Source organism: Lampetra fluviatilis, chromosome 39 (genome assembly GCF_964198595.1).
Source record: "Lampetra fluviatilis chromosome 39, kcLamFluv1.1, whole genome shotgun sequence".
In the NCBI taxonomy this organism is placed as follows: domain Eukaryota; kingdom Metazoa; phylum Chordata; class Hyperoartia; order Petromyzontiformes; family Petromyzontidae; genus Lampetra; species Lampetra fluviatilis.
This window is the reverse complement of record NC_136313.1, coordinates 5761068-5786109: the sequence shown is the minus strand read 5'-3', so window position 1 is coordinate 5786109 and position 25042 is coordinate 5761068. Positions and strand designations below refer to the sequence as shown.

The 25042-nt window shown below is 47.7% G+C and overlaps 1 protein-coding gene across 1 annotated transcript in view; it reads left to right on the top strand.

Annotated features, from left to right (window-relative positions):
• Positions 1-61: 61 nt before the first annotated feature.
• The window catches only part of GFM2 (GTP dependent ribosome recycling factor mitochondrial 2), a 32384-nt gene continuing 7403 nt past the window's right edge, over positions 62-25042 (top strand). The window contains exons 1-16 of the mRNA XM_078874534.1: positions 62-170; positions 5588-5645; positions 6176-6269; positions 7149-7194; positions 11668-11765; positions 14617-14742; positions 15384-15472; positions 16571-16659; positions 17712-17772; positions 18429-18638; positions 19325-19405; positions 19886-20034; positions 20553-20693; positions 21706-21805; positions 23544-23748; positions 24865-24941. Coding sequence (XP_078730660.1) covers positions 5607-5645; positions 6176-6269; positions 7149-7194; positions 11668-11765; positions 14617-14742; positions 15384-15472; positions 16571-16659; positions 17712-17772; positions 18429-18638; positions 19325-19405; positions 19886-20034; positions 20553-20693; positions 21706-21805; positions 23544-23748; positions 24865-24941 — 1605 coding nt within the window. The 5' untranslated portion in view covers positions 62-170; positions 5588-5606. The remainder of the gene's footprint in view (positions 171-5587; positions 5646-6175; positions 6270-7148; positions 7195-11667; positions 11766-14616; positions 14743-15383; positions 15473-16570; positions 16660-17711; positions 17773-18428; positions 18639-19324; positions 19406-19885; positions 20035-20552; positions 20694-21705; positions 21806-23543; positions 23749-24864; positions 24942-25042) is intronic.

The window sequence follows — 25042 nt, the reverse complement described above, 5'->3', positions numbered from 1 at the left end:
TCAATGGTTCGTTCCACATCACGTGGTACATTTGAACCAATACCGTGTCCACAATGTTCGTCATTGGAGGTTACCGGTGCCGAATTCACCCACGTGTTAATACAGTAGAGTGGGTTCCTGTGTGGGACCCGTTTGTGTGCACCTAGCCTGGCACGAAGCGCCAATTGCAGGTGAATGGCGGCTGTTGTTGTTGAATTGACTGAGCCTTAATGGGTGGGTGCCTTGTGCGGTATGTAGACTTCACTGGGGAGACAGAGGCTGCCTAACGTGGCGTTATTAGCCACCCATCTCCTCGTGTGCTGTATTAGCATGCAGATGTGCTCGTTACCAGCACTTTCCCTGACAGTCTGTTATGGCTATATAGGGGATATTTGTCTTTATGTGTATGTATTTATATGTACATATGCACTGTCCGTATGATCATCGGTGCAATGCAATGTTGTGAACCAATGCTGTTGAAACGCTTTTGTTTGGCGTAAAGTGTAAAATTATATATTTCTTGTCCGGAGGGATGGATATACGAAGGAGATGCAGTATATCGTCTGCTTGTTTATTTATTGGCGAGATGTTTTTCCCTCGCCTGGTGTACAGGCGGGCGTGGGTTCGATCCCGACCTTGACGCCTGCTGCTGCTGTAGATTCTAGATTTGAAGCTTTCGTGACTGCAAGGATTAATACTCTTTATACTACGTGACTTTAAAAATTTTAAATAATATTTTTTTTATTTTTACCTACGTGACTTTACCGAAAAACCCTAAGAGCTGCTGCAGATTTGGAGTTTGCGTGCTCTCCCCGTGGTCGCGTGGATTTTTCTTCCCCCCCCCCCGAGTTTTCCCCCTCCACATTTAGCATACACGTGTGTTACAGTAGCCGTCCATAAATGACGTCACGCACCGAGGGGGTGGGGGTCAGACATTGTGACGATGTGTGACGAGGGGGGGGGGTTTGAGAAATGTGACGTCACATCAAAATGCGCAACTTTAAATAAATATTAATTGAATAGAATTGTTATAAGAACACTACTTTTCATTCATTTTCATTATTAACTATTTGATTATTGAAATTGACTAAGGTCACCTTTTATTTATTCCATTAAGGAGAATTCTGCTTCTTCATGGGAAAATGGAGAAGCATAATTTTTTTTATTTTTTGAATGTTATTAAACATTTTGATTCTAACGATTCTACCAGGGCTTTTCATAGTTTAATGTATTTTTTTTATAGTTATATATTTTTTATATTTTAGAATTATAATAGAATTTCAATATAATATTCTGAACATCTGCAGTTTTAGTTAGACGTTGAATATTTTCAAGTGAACTTTATGCTAAATTTGAGTTTTCCAACGCCTTTTTAATACGTGTTCTCTCCTACAACATCAGAGTGCAGCGGCACATTAAATACGCACTACAATGACAATAGTTTAAAGTGATTTGAAGCATGTTTTATTTTCAAAATGTAAATATTTTTTCTTTTGGGGGGGGGTGGGTGAGAGCTTAGTGACGTCATATTTGAGGGGGGGGTCTGACTTTTTGTGACGCCGTGTGACGAGGGGGGGAGGGGGGGTCAAAAATCGTCCAAAATCGCGTGACGTCATTTATGGACGGCCCCTTATACATTTCCACGTGATAAGCCACTTCGTTGGGCTATCATTTGTCGCTTCTGAATTAGCTATACAGCTCAGTGGGCCTTACCTGGTAAAATACACATAGTTAAAATAGTTACATTCTCTACAACGACACTAATGATTATTTTGTATATATGTAGTGGACATGATACTTGTTTCTTTACCCTTTTATCTGGCAAGAAAACTGACACCTTTTTTACAAGGAGTCATGTTTGCATTGACTACAATACCTGCGGTCGGAATGCAAACAAAACACAACTCTGATAATGTATGCACTGTCCTTGAAATTGATTGGTCCACACCCGAGACAGCTTTTCTTAGAGCCTAGTCTCACATGGTGTTGGACCAGATGACGCCAAAGGTGTCAGTTTGTTGCCAGATAAAAGGGTAAAAAACCAATTATCATATTTTGCTACTGGCAAAGGAGGTTCCAATGATGTAGTGGACATGTTCATGTGTGTGTGTGTGCATTTTTGGGGAGTGGTAGTGTAGTGGTTGGCGTTGCACTACGAACCCGGCGAACTGAGTTTAATTCTCACTCACGGCCAACACCTGTGACGATGATCTGAACTGGTCCTGGGCCCTCCCCTAGGGCGACTCGGCCTCAAATGAGTTCCTAGTGCGGTGTGTAAATTTTGCCATGAGGGAGACAAAGGCGACCGGGCTTGGTGCTGGCCACCCACCCCCTCATGCGCCGTCCAGGTCTTCAGAGGTGCTCGCTAACAGCACTTGCCCCAACAGTCTGCTAAGGGGCCGTCCATAAATGACGTCACGCACCTAGGGGGGTGGGTTTGAGAAATGTGACGTCACATCAAAATGCGCAACTTTAAATAAATATAGACACCACGTTCTACTTATTTTCTTGGTTCTTTCGGTAAAGTCACGTAGAAGGGAAATAATTAAATATTAAAACTAAAACAATAAAATTATCACGACGTTTCGATTGCAACACAAGCAATCATCAGTTGTGAAAACCACAGCAACGTGGTTGAGGTGGAAGGGTTTTATCTGCTGTGGTCTCCTCGACATGTTGGGACGTTAACGAGGCTAACGATTCGGATGCCTTCTGTGTCCACCTCTGCCAAATTCTGGCTGCAAGTGACACCTGTGGACAGTCATCTTGGGTGGCGTTAGTATCCGAGTGGGTCAGGACACTAACCATTGGGAATAAGTGATTGGAAGGCATTGGCGGAGCTGTTCAGAAAGGCTAGACTATTTTTTAGCAGCCCATGGGCTCATACCTGTCAACCCATACGGTTTAACCGTATTCTTGTACAGGGAAATTGAGTTTTCAGGTCCACACGGTGTACAGCCGTTTCAATGTGGGCACATTTTTTCGTTTGTTTGTGTTTCTCCCTTGTGATGGGACTTTGTAGGATGAACGTTGAGATTTATAAGGGCACGGGCTGACCAACAAGGTCTGAATTGGTCTGTAATAAGGTAGGCACTGATAAGGGGTTGACAGCTACGGAGGCTTATAATTTCCAGCACGCTGTTGCACCACAGGCACACGCTCACGACCTTTTGAGTGCACTTCCAGTCAAAAGCTGGGCTATCTTGAGATATTGATGGGTTGATTTTTTATGCCACCTATAACATTCAATGTCCAAGAATGAGGTGGCTTTACCACAGTTTTCTCTCGGAGGGTTGGAAAGCCACTTGGTACGGTCGGGATGAGTGCTGGTTCTGAGTTGCTGAGGAGAAATTACTTCAGCAGCCCTGCGATCCCTAATGAAAAAATCATCTTGCAGTGCCACCCGTATTGCCTTAAGGCAAGAATGGCAGTCTAGTCTTCGACCCCCAGAATCAGGTCTGCAGATTTTCTCAGCATTTCTGTGGGACATTGGCAGAGGAGGAACACATCGGCCCAAACAACATACGGTGGCTGCGCATCCTCGAATGTTGGAGGAAGTGCCTTCTTTGTCCACCTCTTCAGAAGAGGCACATGTAGCCCATTCTCTGTATTGTTCCACGTGTGGGTGTCCATTCGCTGCAGGCTGCCTTAACATGACCACAGGATGGGTCCTGCAGGATCAGAAGGACGCAACTGCACTGATTGTAACTACTACGTCCGGGCATGTATATGTGCATGATTGTTTGCATAGGTACGTTTATATAATTCATAATCAACGTTTTTGGGTTTAGATCGCGTTATTTATAAATGTGTCGTAACCCTCCACCACCCGACACGGCCAATCAGTAAAAAAGTGTCACGTTGACAAAAGACAAATAGTTCTTTAGCCCACCGGTGTGTTTAAGCGTGAAACGTATATATAAGTTGAGCTAAAATTCCAAGTATTTTCTAAATTTGTAAAGGAAACGTTGCTATGCAAATATTTTCTCTTGAAAATCGCCTTTACGAGTCCATGATGATCATTCGCCCAGGGTCTAAATCGCGAGTCCCATGCTGGGAAATCGCAGTAGTACTGGAAATAGCAGTGCATAAGCTGGCCCCTGTTAAGAATCTGGAATTTCCGCTGCTGAATTGCTTAATCACCAGAATCGTCAGCATTTTTATCACCTCTTATTTACAGATAGCTTCCCCATTGTGGTCAGTGCTGCAAATGTCATACCACCTCTCCATTGCTTTTAGTTTTTCCTTCTGCCAGATTCTGCAGCTGTTGCAGAGTGGACACAATTGTAGAACGACCGTGTCCTTCGTGTAACGATGGTAGTGATTATATTTAGTTATGCTGCATATAACTGGGGATTTTTGTGGGAACCACGAACAAATTATTTTTTTTGTTTCAACTTCAGCCCAAATGTGCAAAAAACAATAGCATGCAAAGCAATGCTGATTTTTTTGTTAACCGTATCTCCACACTGCACAGGCACCTATCAGGCAGTCTCAGTTGAGTACCTTAACGGGGAATTGGGTTGTGCATTCAGAATTCGCTTGTGATTCTGAGTGGTTTCAGTGGAGTTGTTTTTTTTACCTTTCTGTTACATTGTGAAAAAAAACGCACATCATTCAAAACAATATAAATGGCATTTCACAAGCTGTAAACGGACAAAATTTGCGCTTCTGCGAATAACTGGGTATTGTTAAGAAAACGTGGATATTTATACCGGGGAATCGTACTCCAATATTAGTCGGTAATTTTGAGGACACACTGCGGTGAAAGGTCTCGGTGCAATACCGTGGCTTGCCAGGAGAAAGTGGTCCAGACAAGATGTGGACTACACCTGTTGTGTATGTTTGGAATAGCGTGTTGCCCCCTTGCATGTGTGGGTTTCATCCGGTGCTCTGGTTTCCTCCCGCTTGTAAACACATTAATTGGTAGATAACTTAATATACAGAGGGCCGCAGAGCTCGGGCAATATTTGGTGCCGGGCACGTGATTTGGCTGCCGTCCGGCTTGTTTGTGGTTCCTCGTGCCTCTTCAGTTCTCTATCTTCGAGGGTGGCCTAATTCTGTGCGATGTGATACACCTACATTTTGGAATGAACTGTTCGGCACACTGAAAGTTTAACTACTTCTGTCTCTACACGGCATAAGATTGTTGATTCAAGACCATTGGTGCCACACTTGCAAATGCAAACAATTAATACAAACCATTACATTTAGATATTAACGTAATTATGAAATTAGTTTTCACATAACTTTGTACGTTTTCATTCAAATTCTCTATGCTTGAGATTGTTTCTAAATGTTTAGTTGCATTTGCAATTCTTCCTCCTGGATTTTACCATTTAATTCGTTTTTAAAATGTGTTTTTTCCCAGTTGTATTTTATTTCTCAGTATGATACATCACGTGCAATCCCTTGCAATTTCTAGTATTGTGCCACCTTTATGGGCAAGCTCGACCTTGAAAGAGCATTCTCAATAAATGTTAAGGTAGATGTGTTAAGCTGTTTTATTCTTGGGCTACACAGTAACTCAACAGCTGCTTTTACAACTGCCGAACTCGGCTTGGCTAACAATTTACGTTGTGGTCTTTTTCTTTTCCGTGTTTTTCAGTCCACAACTTAATATCGGAATGCATTTTAACGTGACGTTCAGAAGCCTCTGTTGCAAGGTAAGATGTTACTCTGGTGTCCCATCCCTTAACGTTCAGTATCCCAACGGCAAGCCTGGTTTTATTAGTTTATTACAATAATACCATGGTGCATCGATTTCCACACTGGACTTGCAGTTCACAAATCCCCCCACCTCTGTCCACTTGACCTGCCAATAAACCACAGGCTATAGGCAGGTTTTCATGTGGTTTGTTAAAATGGGGTTACTCCCACCTCTCATTTTGCCGTTCTGTACCAGACGTTTGTTAAGGCACTCTTAAGGAAAAATACGAATACAGTACAATTTCGCTTATTCGACCATCACATATCTACCAGGACCAATTATCCCCCCCCTCCTCCATCCACAGTGCACCGTTTCTGCACGCGTGTAACTGTCATTTTCTGTTGACGTTCACGTATCCAACCTTTCCACTTGTCCGCCTCGACCTCTGAGTGAGATATGCGACGACGTTTACTGCAGCTCGCGAGAGAAATGTCAAACGCGTGACCCGAGATTACGTTGCCTCGCGCGGTTGTGCTTTTTACGCAGTGTTGGCAGCGTTGGCTGCGCGCAAGCTCGCAGCATCGCATCTCCTTCAGGAACCAGTCATGGAGCATGACTCGCAAATATTCCTCAAAACCAGGTGCGTGGATTTCCGTTATGCCGAACTGATACATTATGAGGTCACGCTCGTTACATGCAGAAAGTGCTTGCCACAAATGAACCTGCAATACCTTGCTGATCTCGTCAAGGAGCAACGAACCGTCACGCAACCGCCGGTCATCCTCGCAGCAGCAGTGGCTTTTGGCTATAACCATCGAAGAATGACGGTTACCGCACCGCGCGCTTTCGTGCTGACCGGAGGTGCGGGACAAGGACAAGAAACTAAACTCAAAACGCAGGACAAGCGTCGAACAGATGTAGATGATTCAGAAAACATACACAAGTTATAGGCAGCTAATTGGCCATTGTAAAAAAAAGCAAGTGGCCTTGGGCAGGATGGGCTAGTCGAAGGGATTTTGGCTGGTGGTCGAGACTAACGATGGCGTGGCAGCCGGTGTGCTGTACTCGTGGCGAATTGGCCACGATCTGTTTACGTGACAACCCTTGCTAGTTGGCTGTGTCAGGTGGTGGCGATTTTTTATGACACATTTATATATTTACGCGATCTAACCCAAAAAATCGACAGGTTGTCCACGGAGGAGATGGAGCGGTGGGGATCCGATCTCTTGCTGGTGCCGGGTAGATTGTTACGTTGTAGAATTCTAACGGTCGATGGGGAGCCCTTTGTCCAGCAGTGGATTGACCGTGGCGGATGGTGATCATGACCCTGGTATTCGTTTGTAAGTGACGGTTTGGCGACGGCTTGGGAAAGCATTCATTAAGCAGTGGGTAAAATTGTGGTTGGTGATGCGTTGTCTTTCTGCGTCTTTGAGTCAATGTCAGTACCGGATTCATCTGCACCTTCAAAGTCCTGCGCCGTGTGGTCATTCTTGCCTAAGAATTCTGTTTCGTGTTCCAGGTGGCACCAATCCTCTCCGTCAGATTCCAAACCCAGACATCTCCAGGTAAATCAATACATTATAAAGCCTTCATCGCACAGAAAATATGCTTATTCTCAAAATGTTACCTTGTAATTTGACCCCCCCATATTATCCCGATTCTGCAATCGGCTTCGTGCCATGAGGCAGAGTGTATATTTGGATTTCACACGCATAAGATTACAGCTGTATATTATACAGCCGTGAAAACCTACGCGGCAGTAAAGCCATATCTTTTCCCAATAACTTTGCAGTTGCATTTTATTGTTTACATTTATTTGTACAGATCGTTCAAAATAAGTCTGCCACGTCCTCTCGTCATTTACAATCCGTATCGCTTATAATGCACAAGCTGTAAGTAACACGTGACAATTCAATAGTTAAACAAAGCTACGTAAATTAGCACGTCACATAATCGCCATGCCGTAATTTCCTCAATTTCTTTTTCAAAGCACCAATTTAATAGACAATGCACTTACATTATTTATATTGATGGTTTTCGGCACAGTACGGGAGACATTCATTATTGTTTGCTACTACTGTGATAGTACGTTCTACGTTATGCCCCTTCAATAAGAGCCGCGTGTGGACAACCTGTGAAACCTTCTGGAAATCTGTGAAAAATAACTTTGTAGCTCATTGGATTCCTCCAGTTTAAGTCAAGAATCTTGATTGTGATAGTGGTTGGCCACCGCTGCTTAAGCGGAATTACTCGGGGGGTGTTGGTGGTGGAGGGGTGGTGGTGGGGTGGTGGAGGTGTGGTGGTGGTGGTGGTGGGGTGGGGGGATGACAGACGCTTGTCTTGCGCCCAAAACATAGTGATTTATTTTATTTTATACCTACGTGACTTTACCGAAAGAACCAAAGAGTATGACCCCTAAGTTTTGAGGGTGCCTCTTACATTCCGGATGCATCTTATAACCCTCGAACCCTTGACAATGTTTTATTTATGCACGAGTTAAGACCTACCCTCGGTCAAATAACCTGTAGACGACACCCTTCGCGCTTATAAGGGACATCGGACTTGGACGGTTTCCAAGTACACAGCCTTTATTTGCATTGCCTATATAAAGTGGAGGTCTTATTTTCAACCCCCCCCCCCTCTTCATGGTCAAGAATTTTCCAGTGCTTCATGCAAATAAGTGCCCTCGTGATATTTCCTTAACAATGCATCACTCACTCTACGCCAGATTATTCATTTATTTTTACGAAGGTGGCGGTTACGAATTTTCTCGGTTTGCTGACATCTCGGTGAGTTTTTTTTAGTGTAATCCCCCTTGTATGGATCAGGAGATCTCAGTTTCCTACCAAGTGCAGTCTGCAACGCTTATCAACACCGTCTCTCTGTCGTCTCTGTTTACGTGCTCTGAAGAAGGGACATTGCCCGGAACATCGTCTCATACATGTAAAAATGCATTTTAAAGCCACAGTGTTATTGACAAATGTGTGGAGTTATTACAGTCTGTTGGATCGTCTATACACACGAGAATGATCGTGACTCCACGTCGTAGTCGGACAGGCAATCGGACCGACACAGTTGATGCATTTAACGCAGGGGTGGGGAACCTTTTTTCTGCCAAGGGCCATTTGGATATTTATAACATCATTTGCGGGCCATACAAAATTATCAACCTAGAAATTAGCCCGTTATATTTGGACAAATATTTAATTAACTCACCCCTAATGCGATGGCTGGAACTGCTTCTCTTTGGTGAGGCGTGTGATGTTAGCTGGTATTGATGATGTTACTACTCGTAACTGCTTTTCCAGGTTTGCTCCTAGATTTATTGAATTTCGACTCCTGCCTTGGCAGGACCAGACCAAATGATTTTGCGGGACTTATACGGCCCGCAGGCCGGACGTTCCCCACCCCTGATTTAACGCCTTCAACCTGAGTGGTGAGGCTTTAAACGAGCGTTCCGTTGAGCTCTATGCCAGTTAAGGTGAACAACAAATTGCGCGGAATAAAGCCCAATCTCGCCACGTTTTCGGAAGCTAAGCAGGCTTGAGCTTGGACATTCCTTGGATGGATAACCACCACCGTGCACAGACAGGTCCGGCGATGGGGCTTGCGGGGGCCACGTGGTGGTGGGTGGTGCAGCACAATCCAATGTCCTGCAGTGGTCATCCAGGTGAAGTACTGTCAAATAACTACCACGACCCACGTGGCATGGGGAGGCCCTCATCCAGCAGTGGATTGACAAAAAGGCTGTGCGTGTGCACTGCTTAGTGTCAATATGTTTACACAATTGGCAGCGTTATTTAAACGGACTGATTGATGCTAAGTCTGCTCAAGCTTTGGTGTGGTCCTAACTTTTTGGAAAAAACGTCGTACGCTTACAGTCGGTAGTTTTCATGTTAGAGAGTTGACGGGTGTCATTGAGTTAGGCCATTTGTCTTCATGCATTCACAGCCTTTGTCTTTCCACTGCTGCATCATGGCCTCCCCATACCGTACCGGTCATGGTGGGTTTTGGCCATACTTCACCACCCTTGTCAGTGCCGGTCGGCGAAAGGGTGTCCCAGGATCGCTTTAGATGTCAATCGTCACTAATGTTGGCCGTGGCCGAGAATCAAACTTGGGTTGCTGGGTTCCCACTATGTGACGGCATTCAAGGAATCGTAGTCAAGTTCATGAATGTATTAGGTAAGGTTTGAACCAAGTAAGGTTCAACCTGTCGCTGCACCGAAAATGGATGAAATGCAGTGTGTGCATATTTTGTTCATGCAGCTGCGTGTTTTTGTGTTGACGCTACGATCCCGGCAACTCGGTTTGGGTGTCCGGACTTGAAGCACAGTATTCAGTGGCAGATGTTATCCGAACCTGGCTCTTTGTTGGCGTGGTTGTTTACGGGTGTAGGACCCGTTCAAATATCACTCGCCGCTGATGTTATCCAGAGCCAGGGAAACGGGACACACTGCATGTGTGTGTTTGTTGGTGCGCGTACTGGGTGAGGAGCGGTCGTATCGCGGTTAGCGCACCGCGCTACAAACCCAGCGACCCAAGTTCCAGTCCCGTTCACGCACGACCAACATTGGCGTCCACCATCTGAACCGGCCCTGGGACTCCCCGAGGTCCACTCGGCCTTAGACGAGTACCTGGTGTGGTGTGTGAATGTGGCAAGACACGGGCGGCCAGGCATAGTGCTGACGATGCTAAGAATTCGGTATAATTGGACTTTGCTTCAGCGGTCTCAAGCCTCAAGAGGTAGAGATGTACTTCCTTGGGCACGTAAGGAATAAGGTTGCTGCGATATATAACTTTTCACGATACGATGTTGATTTTCACGACATGATCGCATTATCACAATTTTAGTTTCCCATTGTTTTTTAAAATTTACATTTTACATTTTTATTGTGTGGTGATGGCCACGCCATCCCCTAAGGGCAGCAGCAGTGGTGAGATATTAACTACCTCACCTGGTATGCAGGAGATTGTGGGTTTGATGCTGACTCCGACGTTTGTATATTTAGAGTTTGCGTTTTCTCGCCGTGGCCACGTGGATTTTTCTCTGGGTCCTCCTGTTTTTTCCCCCCCGCATTTTTAAACGTGCGTTTTGAGTATTTGGCTGCTATAAATTTCCACACGATGATAAGCCACTTCCTATTCTTGGTGCTTTCGGTAAAGTCACTTAGAAGGGAAATAATAAAATAATAATAATAAAACATAAACACAGGCAATCATCATCAGGTGTGAAAACTATGATGATTGCTTGTGTTGCAATCGAAACGTCTTGAGAATTTGTATTATGTTTTATTTTTACTATTTTATTATTTCCCTTCTACGTGACTTTACCGAAAGAACCAAGAACATGAATCCCTGCACTCACGAAAGCTTTAAATCGAAATATTAGCCACTTCGTTTGGGCTATCATTTGTGATAGCCAGGTCACTTCTGAAAAATAGCCGTGAAGCTCAATGTGGCTTTATGTGGCAACATAAAAATGAGAAAAGGTTTTCCCCTTTTTTCTGGCAACAAAACAGGGTGGTAAGATGTTAAAACACCAAACTGTAACCTTTTTACAAGGAATCATGTCTGCATTAACCACAATACTTGTGGTCAGAATGCAAACAAAAAACATACTCTGTGATAATATATGCATTTTTCGATTTAAAGCTTTCGTAACTGCAGGGATTCATCTTCTTGGTTTTTTTAGTAAAGTCACGTAGAATAGAAATAATAAAATAAAAAAAATAAAACTTATTTTATTATTTCCATTCTACGTGACTTTACCGAACGAACCAAGTCACGTAGAATGGAAATAATAAAATATATATTTTTTTAATTTCCTATCTACGTGACTTTACCGAAAGAACCAAGAAGATGAATATATGCATTGTCTTTGAAACTGATGTGTCCACACCAGAGACAGATTTCTTTCGAGCCTAGTCTCAAACGGTGTTTGACCAGAGGACGCTAAAAATAGTTTCAGTTTTTAGACGTTTCGCGCGCCATGCCGGTCCCTCCCGCTCCAAGTGACCCCGTTGTTGTTTGCTGCAGGATACGAAACATCGGCATCATGGCCCACATCGACGCGGGAAAGACCACGACGACGGAACGCATGCTGTACTACGCTGGCTACACGCGCGTGCTTGGCGGTACTTGCACAGATAACACTGTCAACTCTCCGCTTTGTCCCGTGGCCGTTTTGAATTCATAAAATAAGTAATATTTAAAAAAACTTTTTTAAAAACACGCTTTAATGAAATGTACCCTAGTAGCAATGGAAGAACTCCGCGACTCCAGGAAGTGGCCCCGAAGCTTGCCATAACGTAAGGGACCGTGGCCAATTACAGCCAACGTCAGTTGAGCGTGGACAATTAGAGACAAGCTGAAACATAACATATAAATAAAATAAATTGGTGATTTAATTTATTTTATTTTATACCTACGTGACTTTACCGAAAGAACCAAAGAGTATGGATCCCTGCAGTCACTAAAACTTCAAATCTAGATAACATATAAAAAATAATGTTTTAAAATATATGTTTTAATATTTTTTATGATAGAATATAGTATTGTCATCAGTATGACATTAGTATACCAATTTTGTAGTCGATACCACATTGGGAAGTGGGTAAAATTGAGTTGGAAGATTTGAGGATACAACAACAACAGACAGAGTGAGTTAATAAAAAGCGTGTAATAAAATGAAGCACGTTGCCTGGCTCTGGTAATCTTTGATCCCTGTTTATCAGTCTATCCTATCAGCCAGTCATGGTTAATGATTTAATGCCGATAACTCACCTCATCTGCCAGCTTGAGATTGTGCTTGCTTGACAGCTGTCTTATTTTCCCGATGGGTCTATGTCGTGTTGAGTCTATGCATAGTTTTATCTAGCTGGCAGGATAGGTCAAATTTAACAGGTGACATCTGGTCCAGTATTCTAAACATTACACAAATACCTATACATCGTTACGCCATGCCAGTCAGTACCGTGCATGTAAGTCGATGTGTTGAAACCAAACTTCCTATCAATGACAAGTGAATGTGTGGTCTTGATACTCACACTTAGCACCACGGTGGCTAGGAGATGTTAACTACCTCGCCTGGTCTACAGGAGGTCGTGGGTTCACTCCCGACCCTGACGCCTGCTGCTGTATATTTGGAGTCTGCATGTCTCTCTGCGTGTTCTCTCTCCCCCATGGTGGCATGGATTTTTCTCTGGGTCCTCCAGTTTTTCCCCTCAATATTTGTAAACATGCGTTGAAGAGTATTTGGCCGCTATACATTTCCACACATGATAAGCCACTTTGTACGAAATAGCGTTTGTGATCGCCAGGTCGCCTTTTGAAAAAGAAGCTTAATAGCTCAGTGAGCCTTACCTGGTTAAAATTAGAAATAGCGTAGTTTTCTTTTTAGTGTGAGAACGGCAAACGTGCCGACACCCGTGGATCAACCTCCGTGGTATTTTGTTATTGTCTGCAACTGCGAAAATGAAAAAAAATGCCGCCGGCAATGCACGGCAATCATGAGGGAGGGTGGGGCTGGAGGCAGAAAATCAACAAGCGGTGGCCACGGCTGGCGACCACCACGGAACCAAAGCACGACCACGGGTCTGTGGCAAGACGAATCGAAGGGGCCTGCATGGCCTGCGGTGGGCAGCAGTCCGTAGCCATCGTCGTCGTCGAATTATTTCCGCCGCACCCCCCCTCTTTCCCAATCCCCCCCCTTCGCCAACACTGAGCGAAATAAAACACTTTGTTGATACGAATACATTGTTCGTCACTCGTTTCATTACAACAAAAAAACGTCGACGCTGCCTCCCGCATTGGGATCCTTGGACAGATTCCTCCCTCATTGAGCCTTTGGCTCTAGGCAGGAAGTCAGAGTCAGAAGCAGAGCATATTTAGTTATACCGGAGGAATCTGATGAGCTTTCAAGCTTTTTTTCACAGGTGTCAAGTCGGGGCAGGTCAGAACGTTACATCAACAAACAATACAAAAACACGATAGGAGTGCAAAGTATAGGAAAAGTAATAAAATCACTTATCAAGTAAAACCCAATGAGCTGTTATCTTCTTTTTCGGAAGTGACTTCGCCACAAATGCTAGCTCAACAAAGCCAAATAATCTAATCTAAATGCATGTTTGATTTGAAGCTTTCGTGACTGCAGGAATCCATATTCTTTGGTTCTTTCGGTAAAGTCACGTAGGTATAAAATAAAATAAATCACGACGTTTCGGGGCGCAACACAAGCATTCGTCATCAGGTGCTAATTTCTCACATTAACATCACTAGCCCTGGCCACTTCTTTATAACCCTTGAGCTACACCCATTTCAAACCTTTTAAAACAGTCTGCCTCAGCAGCAGACTATGCTTTCCCACCTGATGACGGACGCTTGTGTTGTGCCCGAAACGTCGTGATTTATTTGATTTTAATCTAAATGCATGTTTCATACAGCAGAAGAATAACAGGGTGCTGTGAAGTCTTAATTATTGTCACATCATAATGATGACCAATAACCATTATTCATTCAACTTATGGTAGCCCATACCTGGGGAAGCCCTACGTCTAACAAAAAAGACAAAGATCCCCCGTGTAGCCTGAACAGACTGTAAGGGGCAAGTGCCGTTAGCGAGCACCTATAAAGGCCTGTCACGGCACACGAGGGGCTGGGTGGCCAGGTTCATAGCGCAGCGTAGCGCTACCGCTCCCCTACATCTAACACACAGACACACACACGTTGAATACCGCACTCACATTCACTGCTGCACTGCCACCCCCTGGTCGTCGTTGTTCATGAGACGTCAACGTAACGGTCGGCTCAAATCAACTTTGGGCAGCGCCCATTGGCACCAGCGGCCGCTGAGCTAGTGGTGAAAATTCCACATTTCTATGGCGGGGGCTTTTCTCTCAATAGGACAACAACAGCAACAGCAATGGCGAAAATGCCGACGGATGCGTTTCCCCCTGTTGACTTTTGAATTCCGCTCCGGGCGAGCAGACGTTGACGACGGTGACACGGTGACGGACTTCATGGCGCAGGAGCGGGAGAGAGGCATCACCATCCAGTCGGCCGCCGTGTCCTTCCACTGGAGCGGCCACCGCATCAACCTCGTCGACACCCCCGGTGAGACTGTGCCGTCGAATTTTTGCAGCGTGTTCCACAATATTCCGCGGCACATGCCGCCGTGGGTGTTGCTGTCCCGCCCGGGTGTTCGCCGAGCTGCATTGGCTTCCGGTTGCCGAACGAATACGTCGTGAGGTGGAAGTTATTACACACACAAAGTGCTTGCCGCAAACGAACCACGGTACCTTGCTGATCTCGTCAAGGAGCATAAACCATCACGTGAACTCCGGTCATCCTCGCAGTGGCGGCTTTTGGCTCGCCATCGAACGAAGACGGTCACTGCATCGTGTGCTTTCAGATGCGCTTCTGCGGCCGTCTGGAATGCTCTTCGTTGCGATATTAGGAAGTCACTGGAGCTATGCACTTTTCATTCTAGATTGAAAACTTATGTTTTTTAGAACTGCTTTTTGTGTTTAGTTTGTTGTCCTTCGCTCGCACCTCCCAATTAGCACGGTTGACTACGTTCTGTGCGAAAGAAGGTCAACATACATACTTACTCGAGGACACAGCATGCTTTGATGGGGATTCCACAATTCGGTGCTTAGCCCATCGATTTTCTCAGTAAACCAGTCCCGGTACCTTACGAACATTGTCTTGCCACCAAACAGTAAGAGTAGGTGTCTGTGTTGTGTTGTTTGCAGGGCATGTGGACTTCACGGTGGAGGTTGAACGATGCCTGCGCGTGCTGGACGGTGCCGTGGCCGTGTTTGATGCCTCTGCTGGCGTTGAGGTGTGCGTTTGTGTTTATTTGCGTGCGTAAGTGTGTGTGTGTAACAGCGGTAGTGTCGCGGTTCGTGCGCTGTGCTACGAACCTGGCGATCTGGGTTTGATTCCCGCCACGGCCAATACCAGTGACGATTATCTGAACCGCTCCTGGGCCTCCCCTAGGTTGACTCAGCCTTTAATACCTGGTGCAATGTGTAAACATGACCACTAGAGAGACAAAGGCGGCCTGGCGTGGTGTTGGCCACCCACCCCCCTCGTGTGCCGTGCCGGCCTTCATTGGTGCTCGCTAATAGCACTTGCCCCAACAGTCTGTTAAGGCGATACGGGTGATCTTTGTCTTTGTTAGAGTGACGCTCACAACAATGAGCGGAGCGCCGGGCGGATAAAATAAAGCAAATTGGCATAGTAGGGGTCACTGCTGGTGCATCTGACATGTCAGACTGTCGACCCATGGCACCTGGGCCTGTCCCGTGACCTGTTAGCTAGCCTTGGGACAACTTCACATGGCCTCTAAGTGCACCTGGTCTAGCACAAGCACCGTGAGTGACGTCACCTCTACTTAGTAGCGAATGGCGGCTGTTGTTGCGTTAGTTCAATTGGTGTATGAAAATGCGTATTGGGGGAGCAGTGGCGCATTGGTTTGCACAAAGTGGCACTGCAGTTCGCCCGCCTGGGTTCGATTCCTGGCGACGATGCGCGACATCGGTGAAACGTTGTATTCCAACCGTTCCTGAGCCTCCCCTACATCGACTCGGCCTCAAAAGACGGGTACACAGTGCTGTGCTTCAACGTCGGCACTGGGGAGACAATGACGGCGTGGCGTGGCGCCTGCCGCACCGTCAACTCGTGCGCCGTGACGGACCTTCAGAGGCCCTCTCCAGCAGCCACCTGTCCCCCTTTACATGACGCTCATGGAGAAATTAGAATACACATTCAATAAAGTTACGTTCGGGTTTAGAGGGTAGGGTAAGGTTAGGCTGCCTGAAGTTGAACCCAGGGGTGTCAGCTCGACCGCCTCTCAACATGACGGCCTTCTTGCGCCGTGTTTTCAGTTCCTCGACCTTGCAGGGGGATCACCGAAGGGTCCGTTTTGTGCGCGCAGGCTCAGACGATGACCGTCTGGCGACAAGCTGATCGCTACGAGGTTCCTCGCTTGTGCTTCCTCAACAAGATGGACAAACTGGGAGCCAGGTGAGTCCCCCGGAAGTTATGTCCGGATTGTGATTCTAGGTTTACATCGGTGCATCGTTGCCACCACCCCACCCCACCCCACCCTACCATGTCTCCTGTTCATTGTCGCAGTGTGAAGTGTCGTGAGGTGGCCGGGTGGCTCAAGAGATCACTGGACTGAGCCGGGCACCCCTGATGAGAACCTGGGTTCGAATCCGGGTTTCAACCGTCAGCGATTAAACCGGCTTCTCAAGTGTTGCGAGTCACGTGGCTGTAGCCTGTCCACCAATGGCATCACGGAAAAACCCCCAAAAAAACCATCGCAATCAACTTGGGTTTTGTCTCAATTAAAGAATTAAAGTCATCGGTTTGACTGACACGAGACGGACTTTACTGTCAGTGGCAGAGCGAGTGGGAAAGCGCAGACCGGAGTTCTCAGAAGTAGCTCTGTGGTATCCGCTTCCGTGGGCCAGCGTGAAACGCGAAGGGTTGTACTGCTCTGCGAGGGCTCTGAATTAAACCTTCAGGCTGTGACGTGACCCCAATTGCACGTCGGAGATGAAAATTGGCAAAGAGATGATGGGGCGGAGCGGTGGGGCAGTCGTTAACCTACCGCGCTCCTTGGAGCCAAGTCATCACTTTGGCATTTGTAAAATGATTTGCATCTGAAATCATCATCATCTATCAGTCATCACTTTGGCGTTGGTAAAATGATTTGCATCTTATTTGTTCAAAGTTAGCAGTGGTCATCCTGAGGATAGATTGGTCCTCGTCATAAGAATGTGGAATTTCAATCACTGGTTCATCACCGTCAGTGGCAATGGGTGCCGCCCACTGCTCATTTGAGAGCAGGGAGACACGCTTTTTACTTTTTTTTTGGGGGGGGGGGACACCTAAAGGTGGTGGTGGTGGTGGTGGCCGTGGCGATGAGGCTACCAGAACTGACCCCATAGAGATTGAACTCCTTACCATTTATTTTCTGGCAGCAGGCGATTGCAGGGTTTGGTGGCATTAATGACGTTAACGACGACATCATCTTGGTGTTCCTATTAATCTATTATTTTCTTTCTCAGCTTTGCCTACTCAGTGGACTCCATCAAAGAGAAACTTAAAGTCCAGCCTCTCATTATACAGGTCAGTTATAGATTAACGAGGCTTAACATCTGTATAATAAATAGCTAATCTATATATTGGTACGTATCTAGGCATGCATGTATCTCTGTCTGGAAAATTTCGCCCTAGACTTGTTTGAAAGCGTATGATGAGAAATTTATATTAACTTGATTATGGAAAAATAAACCCCTATAAACGTAAACTAAACTATTTTATTTACCAGGCAAGGCTCACTGAGCTATTAGCTCTTTTTCAGAAGCGACCTGGCCACAGATGACAGCTCTACGGAGTGGCTTATTAAGTGGAAGTTTATTGCAGCCAGTTACTCTAAACGTGGGGGGAAAAACCGGAGGACCCGGAGAAAAATCCTCGCGTGCAAGCGCCAAATATACAGGAGTCTGGGGTCGGTTACCGCACCCACGACGACCTCCTGCGTACCAGGCGAGGGAGATAACATCACGCCACGGCGATGCCAAATTTGGCTCGTCACACCCCTCCGCCGCTCTGCTCGACCCGCCGCTCGCAGCGCCCCAACCGGCGCATTGTGCGAACCCGTTGGGGGAAAAAACCGCACTCGGCACCTGCGCGGTGTCTGCGGCAGAGGGCAGGAAGCGATGGCGTGTTGCGGCCCCTTTCTTTCCGTGTCCCCTTCTTCCCCCCCCCCCTCCCCTCGCCAGTTGCCCGTCGGCGCCGAGAGGACGTTCCGCGGAATCGTGGACGTCGTCTCCATGGAGGCGTTCACGTGGGGGGGCGGGCGACCGGCCGGATCGCGGGCGCATCCGGAGCGGGACGACGGCTCGGAGTTTGAGAGAACGACGCTGAGCCCTGCGGGGACCCCTGAGCTGTGGCCGAGCGCCGTGGAGGCGAGGAAGACCTTGGTGGAGCAGGTGGGACGCTGGCGGACGAGCGGCCCTCGCTTTGTCACGATGGGATTTGTCGCGATATCGGCGTCCCATAACTTGCATCTCACGTTATTCTCACATCGTTCGTGCGCGCGCGTGCGGTAGCGTAGCGGTTAGCGCGCTGCGCTACGAACCTGGCGACGCAGGTTAGGGAGATAAAGGCGGCCGGGCGATGTGTTGGCCATCCACCCTCTCACGTGTGCCGTGCCGGCTTTCATAGGTGCTCGCTAACAGCACTTGTCCTGACAGTCTGTTAAGGCTACACGGAGGATCTTTGTCTTTGTTCAGGCTCGGATGTACGTGGCCAAAGATCCCGATGTAGGACCACAGAGCTTGGGCAATTGTTGGACGCCGATTCTGGCTGCCCTTCTCGCTTGCTTGTGGTTCCGTGGCAGAATGGGTGGGGAAGTGGTGACGCCTACATTGCTGTACGTGTGTTGAACTTATTTCGCTCCGTACATAGCCAAACGTGCTAATCGAGGTGCGAGCGAGAGGTCGCTCAGTAAAGGATCTCAGTGGTAGCTCTGTGTTATCCGCTTCCGTGGGCCGTTCTCGAACACGAAGGGGGTTGCAACTGCTCTGCGAGCGATCCGGATGGGTTCTTCGTCCCGTGGCAGACGATTGCCGTTGATGTGGTTGTTGTTGTTTGTTTGTTTGTTGTTGTGGTGCAGCTGGCGGACGGAGATGACGCATTCGCAGAGCTGGTTTTAGGGCAGCACAGTGAAGACTTCTCCTCCGTGGCCAGCGAACACGTGAGTATGCCTCGATATAGTTTAGTATCGCATCCCCCGCAAGGCAAAGCGGCCATTGGTAAAAATGGTCAGAACAAGGTTCATCATCATTATCATCATCATCATCATCCATGGCCTATTCGCTTCTTGATGAGGGCCTTCCCACTCTTTTATCTATCGTGGTCCTGGTATATTGCAGTCCATCTCACTTCTGCACATCTCACGATACTGTCAGCACAACCCGAATGCATTGTGGGAAACAATTACAATGTAGAGAAAAAAAGACAAAAGATTCGACCTCTTTAAATTCACACCTTTCTGGATGTTTTCGCTCGCTTGCTCCAGCTTAGTTCTTGCAGCGTATCTCTCTCGGCTCAACCTTCCGTTTCCCCCTGAAGTCAATCGTGCCGGAACCTTCGTTTGTTCCGCTCCGTGTGTCCCTTCCCCTGTCCCGCCCCCCCCGGTCCCTTCTGTGCGTGGCCGGATCGACGGCGCCCGCAGGTGCGCGCGGCCCTGCGCAGGGCGACGCTCAGCCGGGCGGCAGTGCCGGTGCTGTGTGGCAGCGCGCTCAAGAACAAGGGCGTGCAGCTACTGATGGACGCGGTCACGCACTACCTGCCCTCGCCAGTCGAGCGCCAGCACCCCTTCCTGTGAGACGCGCGGTGGGGACATGCGGGGGACATCTGGGGATTGACGGGGGACACGCGGGGATAGACGCTGGGATAGACGGGCAAATAAGCAGGGACAAACGGGAACACAGCAACATGCGGGAATCGACGGGGATAAGTGAGGCCGTGGAGGGAAAGATGGACGAGCAGAGACGGAGGGGAGGCACAGGGGACATGCTAGAAGAGACACTTGGAAGACTTCGGCACAGAGAACACAGTGGACCAGATGATGGGACGGGGAGAAATAATCCTTTCAGTTAATAGAAACAGAGTACATGGTGAACGTAGAGACGTAGAGTGTATGGGGACAGCCAGTCCACTGTTGGATGAAGGCCTCGCCACGAAATCCATCGTTGTGCTTCACTTCTACGGTCCCCCTCAAACATCCCTGCTCCCTGCCCTGGCACCAAACCCGCACTGGAGCTGCGTGGTGAGGTCAAAGTTTCCCACGAGGCTGAACGAGCGCGCTATTTTTTTGTTTTGCCCGCGTGCGCCCCTAGGCAGTGGTACGGCGACGAGCCGTGCGCGTTGGCGTTCAAGGTGACGCACGACAAGCAGAGGGGGCCTCTGGTCTTCCTGAGGGTCTACTCCGGGGCATTACGGCCGCAGTCGTCCGTCTACAACATCAACAAGGACTGCACGTGAGACTCCCCCCTCGGGCTTGCCGACGGCTCTTTGGCTGCCGGCCATCGAGCGAAGACGGTCGTCGCGCGGTGCTTTCACGTGCGCTTCTGCGGCCGTCTGGAACGCCCTTGCGATATCAGGAAGCCGCTGGAGGCCATGCGCTTTTAAATCGTCTATATTTAAAACTAATTTATTCCGAACTACTTTTTGCGTTTAGTTTGTTGTGTTTCCCCCGCACCTCCGATTGGCACGGTTGGCTACGTACGGTGCGACAGAAGTTCAACATACACACACACACACGTGGTCAAAGAGCACGGGTTGAAATCCTGGCTCAGGGTTGTCATGTATGTTGTCGTCAGCAGCAGCGTCATTGTCGTCTTCATTGCCGTCATTGTAGTGTTTGTCATCGTCATCATCATCATTGCCATTTTCTTAGGTTTTTTCGGTAAAGTCACGTAGGTAAAACATCAAAATTAATGAAAATAAAATAAAAACAAAAACAAAAATCACGACGTTTCGGAGGCAACACAAGTCTCCGTCATCAGCTGCAGCTAATTCGGCTGTGACGGTCCCACCTGATGACGGAGACTTGTGTTGCCTCCGAAACGTCGTGATTTTTGTTTTTGTTTTTTATTTTATTTTCATTAATTTTGATGTTCTACCTACGTGACTTTACCGAAAAAACCTAAGAATATGATTCCTTGCAGTCACGAAAGCTTCAAATCTAGAATCATTGCCATTGTCAGCCTCGATCTATCCACTGCTGGATGAAGGCCTCCCCACTTAAAGAACTTGACAAGGAGGTTTAAGTTTTACTCGTTAAAGTACATTATTGTTCTAATCATCATTATTTTTCTGAGGTTCTAAAAATGAGTCTTGCCACCTTGTTGCAAGTGTGTCCATCGTGTTGAGAGACTGCCAGCCACCGTGGGAATGTGGAATTTCCATAGCTGGCTTCAGTGGAGGTGACCTTTGCACTCGTTGCCTGTTGACTTGGCCACGGCTGTTGTGCTCGTGCGTGTGTCGAAGGGAGAGAATGAACAAACTGCTGCTGCCCTTCGCTGACCAACACGTGGAGCTTTCCTCTCTGTCAGCCGGAAATATCGCAATTGCGGTCGGCCTTAAGCAGGTGGGTTTAATAGCAACGGTCTTTGCATCTGTGTAGCGCTTACTTACGTGCACCGTCAACTCAAAGCGCCTTGATATCGTCATCTCAAATCGACGTTCCAAGGGCACCCCCGGCGGAAGCTGGCCCTGTGCGGCGCAGAGGTGACTCGGCACTGGGCCTGCAAGTGGGCATTAGTCTGCCAGTATGGGGCGATGATTGTGGTTCCTTTGTGTAATCCCAATGAGTAACTTGCGGTGGCATTTTTCAATTGCGTCACATTATTAATACACCCGCAGTATTAAACCAGGGCCATCTGCCGGATTCGAAACGCGAACCCTCTGCCAACAAGGGGCGGGCTATTGCTGTCTTGGTGGCCAGGGGGCTTGGGGCTCGGAGTGCGTTGAGCTAGCACCGTGGAAATCCTTGGTTCAAATCCAAGTTCCAGCCACTGCCCGTGAATACACCAGGTTCTCAGGTTTCTTGACTCAATTGCCAATGACCGCACAAAAAAAATACTGTATCACGTTAAATAGGTTTTTCAATTAGCATGGCAATTATTCTACCACTGGCAATTGCAAATTTTTGTTTCATTGCTTCGTGATGAAAATCTCTGCAGCAGGGCAAGTGGGAAAGTTCAGCCCCCCCCCGTGTGAAATAAAAAGGATGAATTTCTAATGACGTATAGGAGAACCTGGTTTAATCACAGTCAGCTACCTGGATTCGAACCCAGAAACTTGGCGGTTCAAGTTGAGAAATAGGACAATCGCGTTTGCAAGAGTTACCTGGGTCAATGAAAATGAGAACAGTCTACAATGCAGTACAACAATGAAGCAATTAGAAATCAACAAAAATAGGCAGATAGAAATGGGAGAAAAAAACAACTGCATGACAGAAGAGATTGAAATCGGTGCAAGAACGTATATTAATATTAAATTAAATAAACTTCCCATTACGAAAATGTACCAATTAAATGTTTTAACCGGTGACGACCAATTCTGTTGTGATCGAAACGTAGTTTTTTTGTTATTTTCTTTGAACCTATTGACGTGACTTTACCGAAAGACCCAAAGAATACTTAAATTAACTTTTGAAAACCATTGGCGGTGTTGGCTTGCCGCTCTGAACTTCTTTCGCACCGTACGAAGCCAACCATGCTCATCGGTGGTGCGGGAAACTAGTATTTCCCTGACCGGGAATTGAACCCGGGGCGCGGCGGTGGGAGCACCTAATCTTAACCGCTAACCAACAAACACCCGCCAGTCCACTAAGTGACGATGTCACCACAGTGCCTGTGCCAGGCCAGGTGCACTTAGAGGCCACGTGAAGTGTTGAATACTCGCTGACGGGAGGTCACGGGACATTCCCATGTGCCATGGGTTGATTGACTGAGATGACTGGCAGATGCACCAGCTGTGCCCCCTCCTGTGCAAACTTGCTGTATTTTAGCCGCTGGCACTCTGCACGTTGTTGTGAGCGTCGCTCCTCTGCCCTCCGTTGTTGTTGGAGGGCGACTGCCTCCAACTACCCAGTAGCAGCGTCCTTCACGAGCCTCCTCCATCCTAACCACTCGACCACCAGGGAGCCACAAACGATTTATAACGCCCCCCACGCCACATGGTTACCAACTCCTCGGTATCACGATGGCCTCTCACCTGGTGACATTAACACAGCTGACTGCCACTCGATACCACACACCACTGCGCCTCTCCTACCACCCGACCCAACCTCGCCCTCCTTTCCTCCTTCCGTGCTCGCACAGACGGGCACGGGAGACACGCTGGTGGCGTCCAAGTCATCGGCGCAGGCCGCTTCTCGCCGCGCCTCCTCCGCCGCCACCTCCACGCAGAGCAAAGTGAGCCCCAAGGACCCCGGGGCATCCAAGCTGCCGGTCCTAGCCGGCGTCGAGGTGCCTGAAGCCGTGTTCTTCTGTACCGTCGAAGCGCCGTCCGTCGCCAAACAGGGCGGTAAGGGTGTGCGCGAAGGGAGGCAGTGAACGAGCAGTAAGCGAAAAGTGTCGATATGGCCGCGTGGCGTTAGGAGGTTCAAGCTAATGTTGGTGTCGGGACCGATGGGCTGGCAACGATGAGAATCTGGCTTATTTCCACCTGTGGTTGAACCTCGTTCTCGACAGTAGGGTTTGTTCTCTAATAGTATAAAAAGTAAAACAACAAAAGTGTCTCCCTGTTCAAACCATGCGTCCATACATCATTGCGAGCTGTGATCTATCAACTTCTGGATGAATTCCTTGACCGAGTCTTCATCCATCCCTCACGGTCTCACGATGCCACAATCTATTTCTTTCCTGCACACGGGCCCATTCCGTCACTCCATCTCCGTGGCGGTCGCACACTCTCGCGCGTTCTCTGTCCACTTCGTCACCAGTCTCCTCCGTCGGCCAGTCGGCCCTTCTCGTGATGATATCAGTTGGCCCACGGGTGTGCTCGCTTATGTTAACGCCTCTCCAGTTTACGTTTGCTCCCCAATCCACATGTTCCCCGTTCTGTCTCTCGATCGAATTCCAGTCCTGCACCTCGCCATGCTCGTATCTTGCAACTTTTCAGGTTTTGTGCAACTCTCCATTGTGCATGTTTCTGATCCGTAGCTGGAAAACCCCAGGGGTCTCTCTATGGTGCAGGCTCAGTGCTCCTGAACCACTGGGCCACCTTTCATTTTACACAACACTGAATTATAATCATACGCGTTGGTGCGGAGCAGACAATATGCTTCATTCACATATCGGTCCCTCCATATTTATCTTATTTTATATGGATGGGTTTTTACAAATTGCCGTCAGCCTAAGAGCTTTCTGTGAGCTTCTAGCCATTAAGTAGCATTGGTATCAGCATTGGTTCAAGCAAATGTCCGATGATGAGACTCTGAAAGTTGAAACCGGTACAATGTTTGCTTGTGTTGAACCGGTGCTGCTGAAATTTTACGTGTATATACACACACACACACAGAAGGCCATGTGGCTGGGATGTGTAAAAAAAATCTAGTTGAATTTTTTTGGTGGATGGATTTTTACGCTATTTTCACACAAAGCGGCGGACTTGTCGATGTGTGCGTGTGTGTGTGTGCAGAGCTGGAGCACGCCCTGGCCTGCCTGCAGAGAGAGGACCCCAGTCTGAGGGTGAAGGTCGATCCGGACTCTGGACAGGTGGGAGACGGGGCGAGAGACGCACAAACGGGCACTAAGTGCACCCAGCTACGAAACCCACAGTTCGTTTCCCCCGCCCGTGTTACACGTCATTGTCAAAT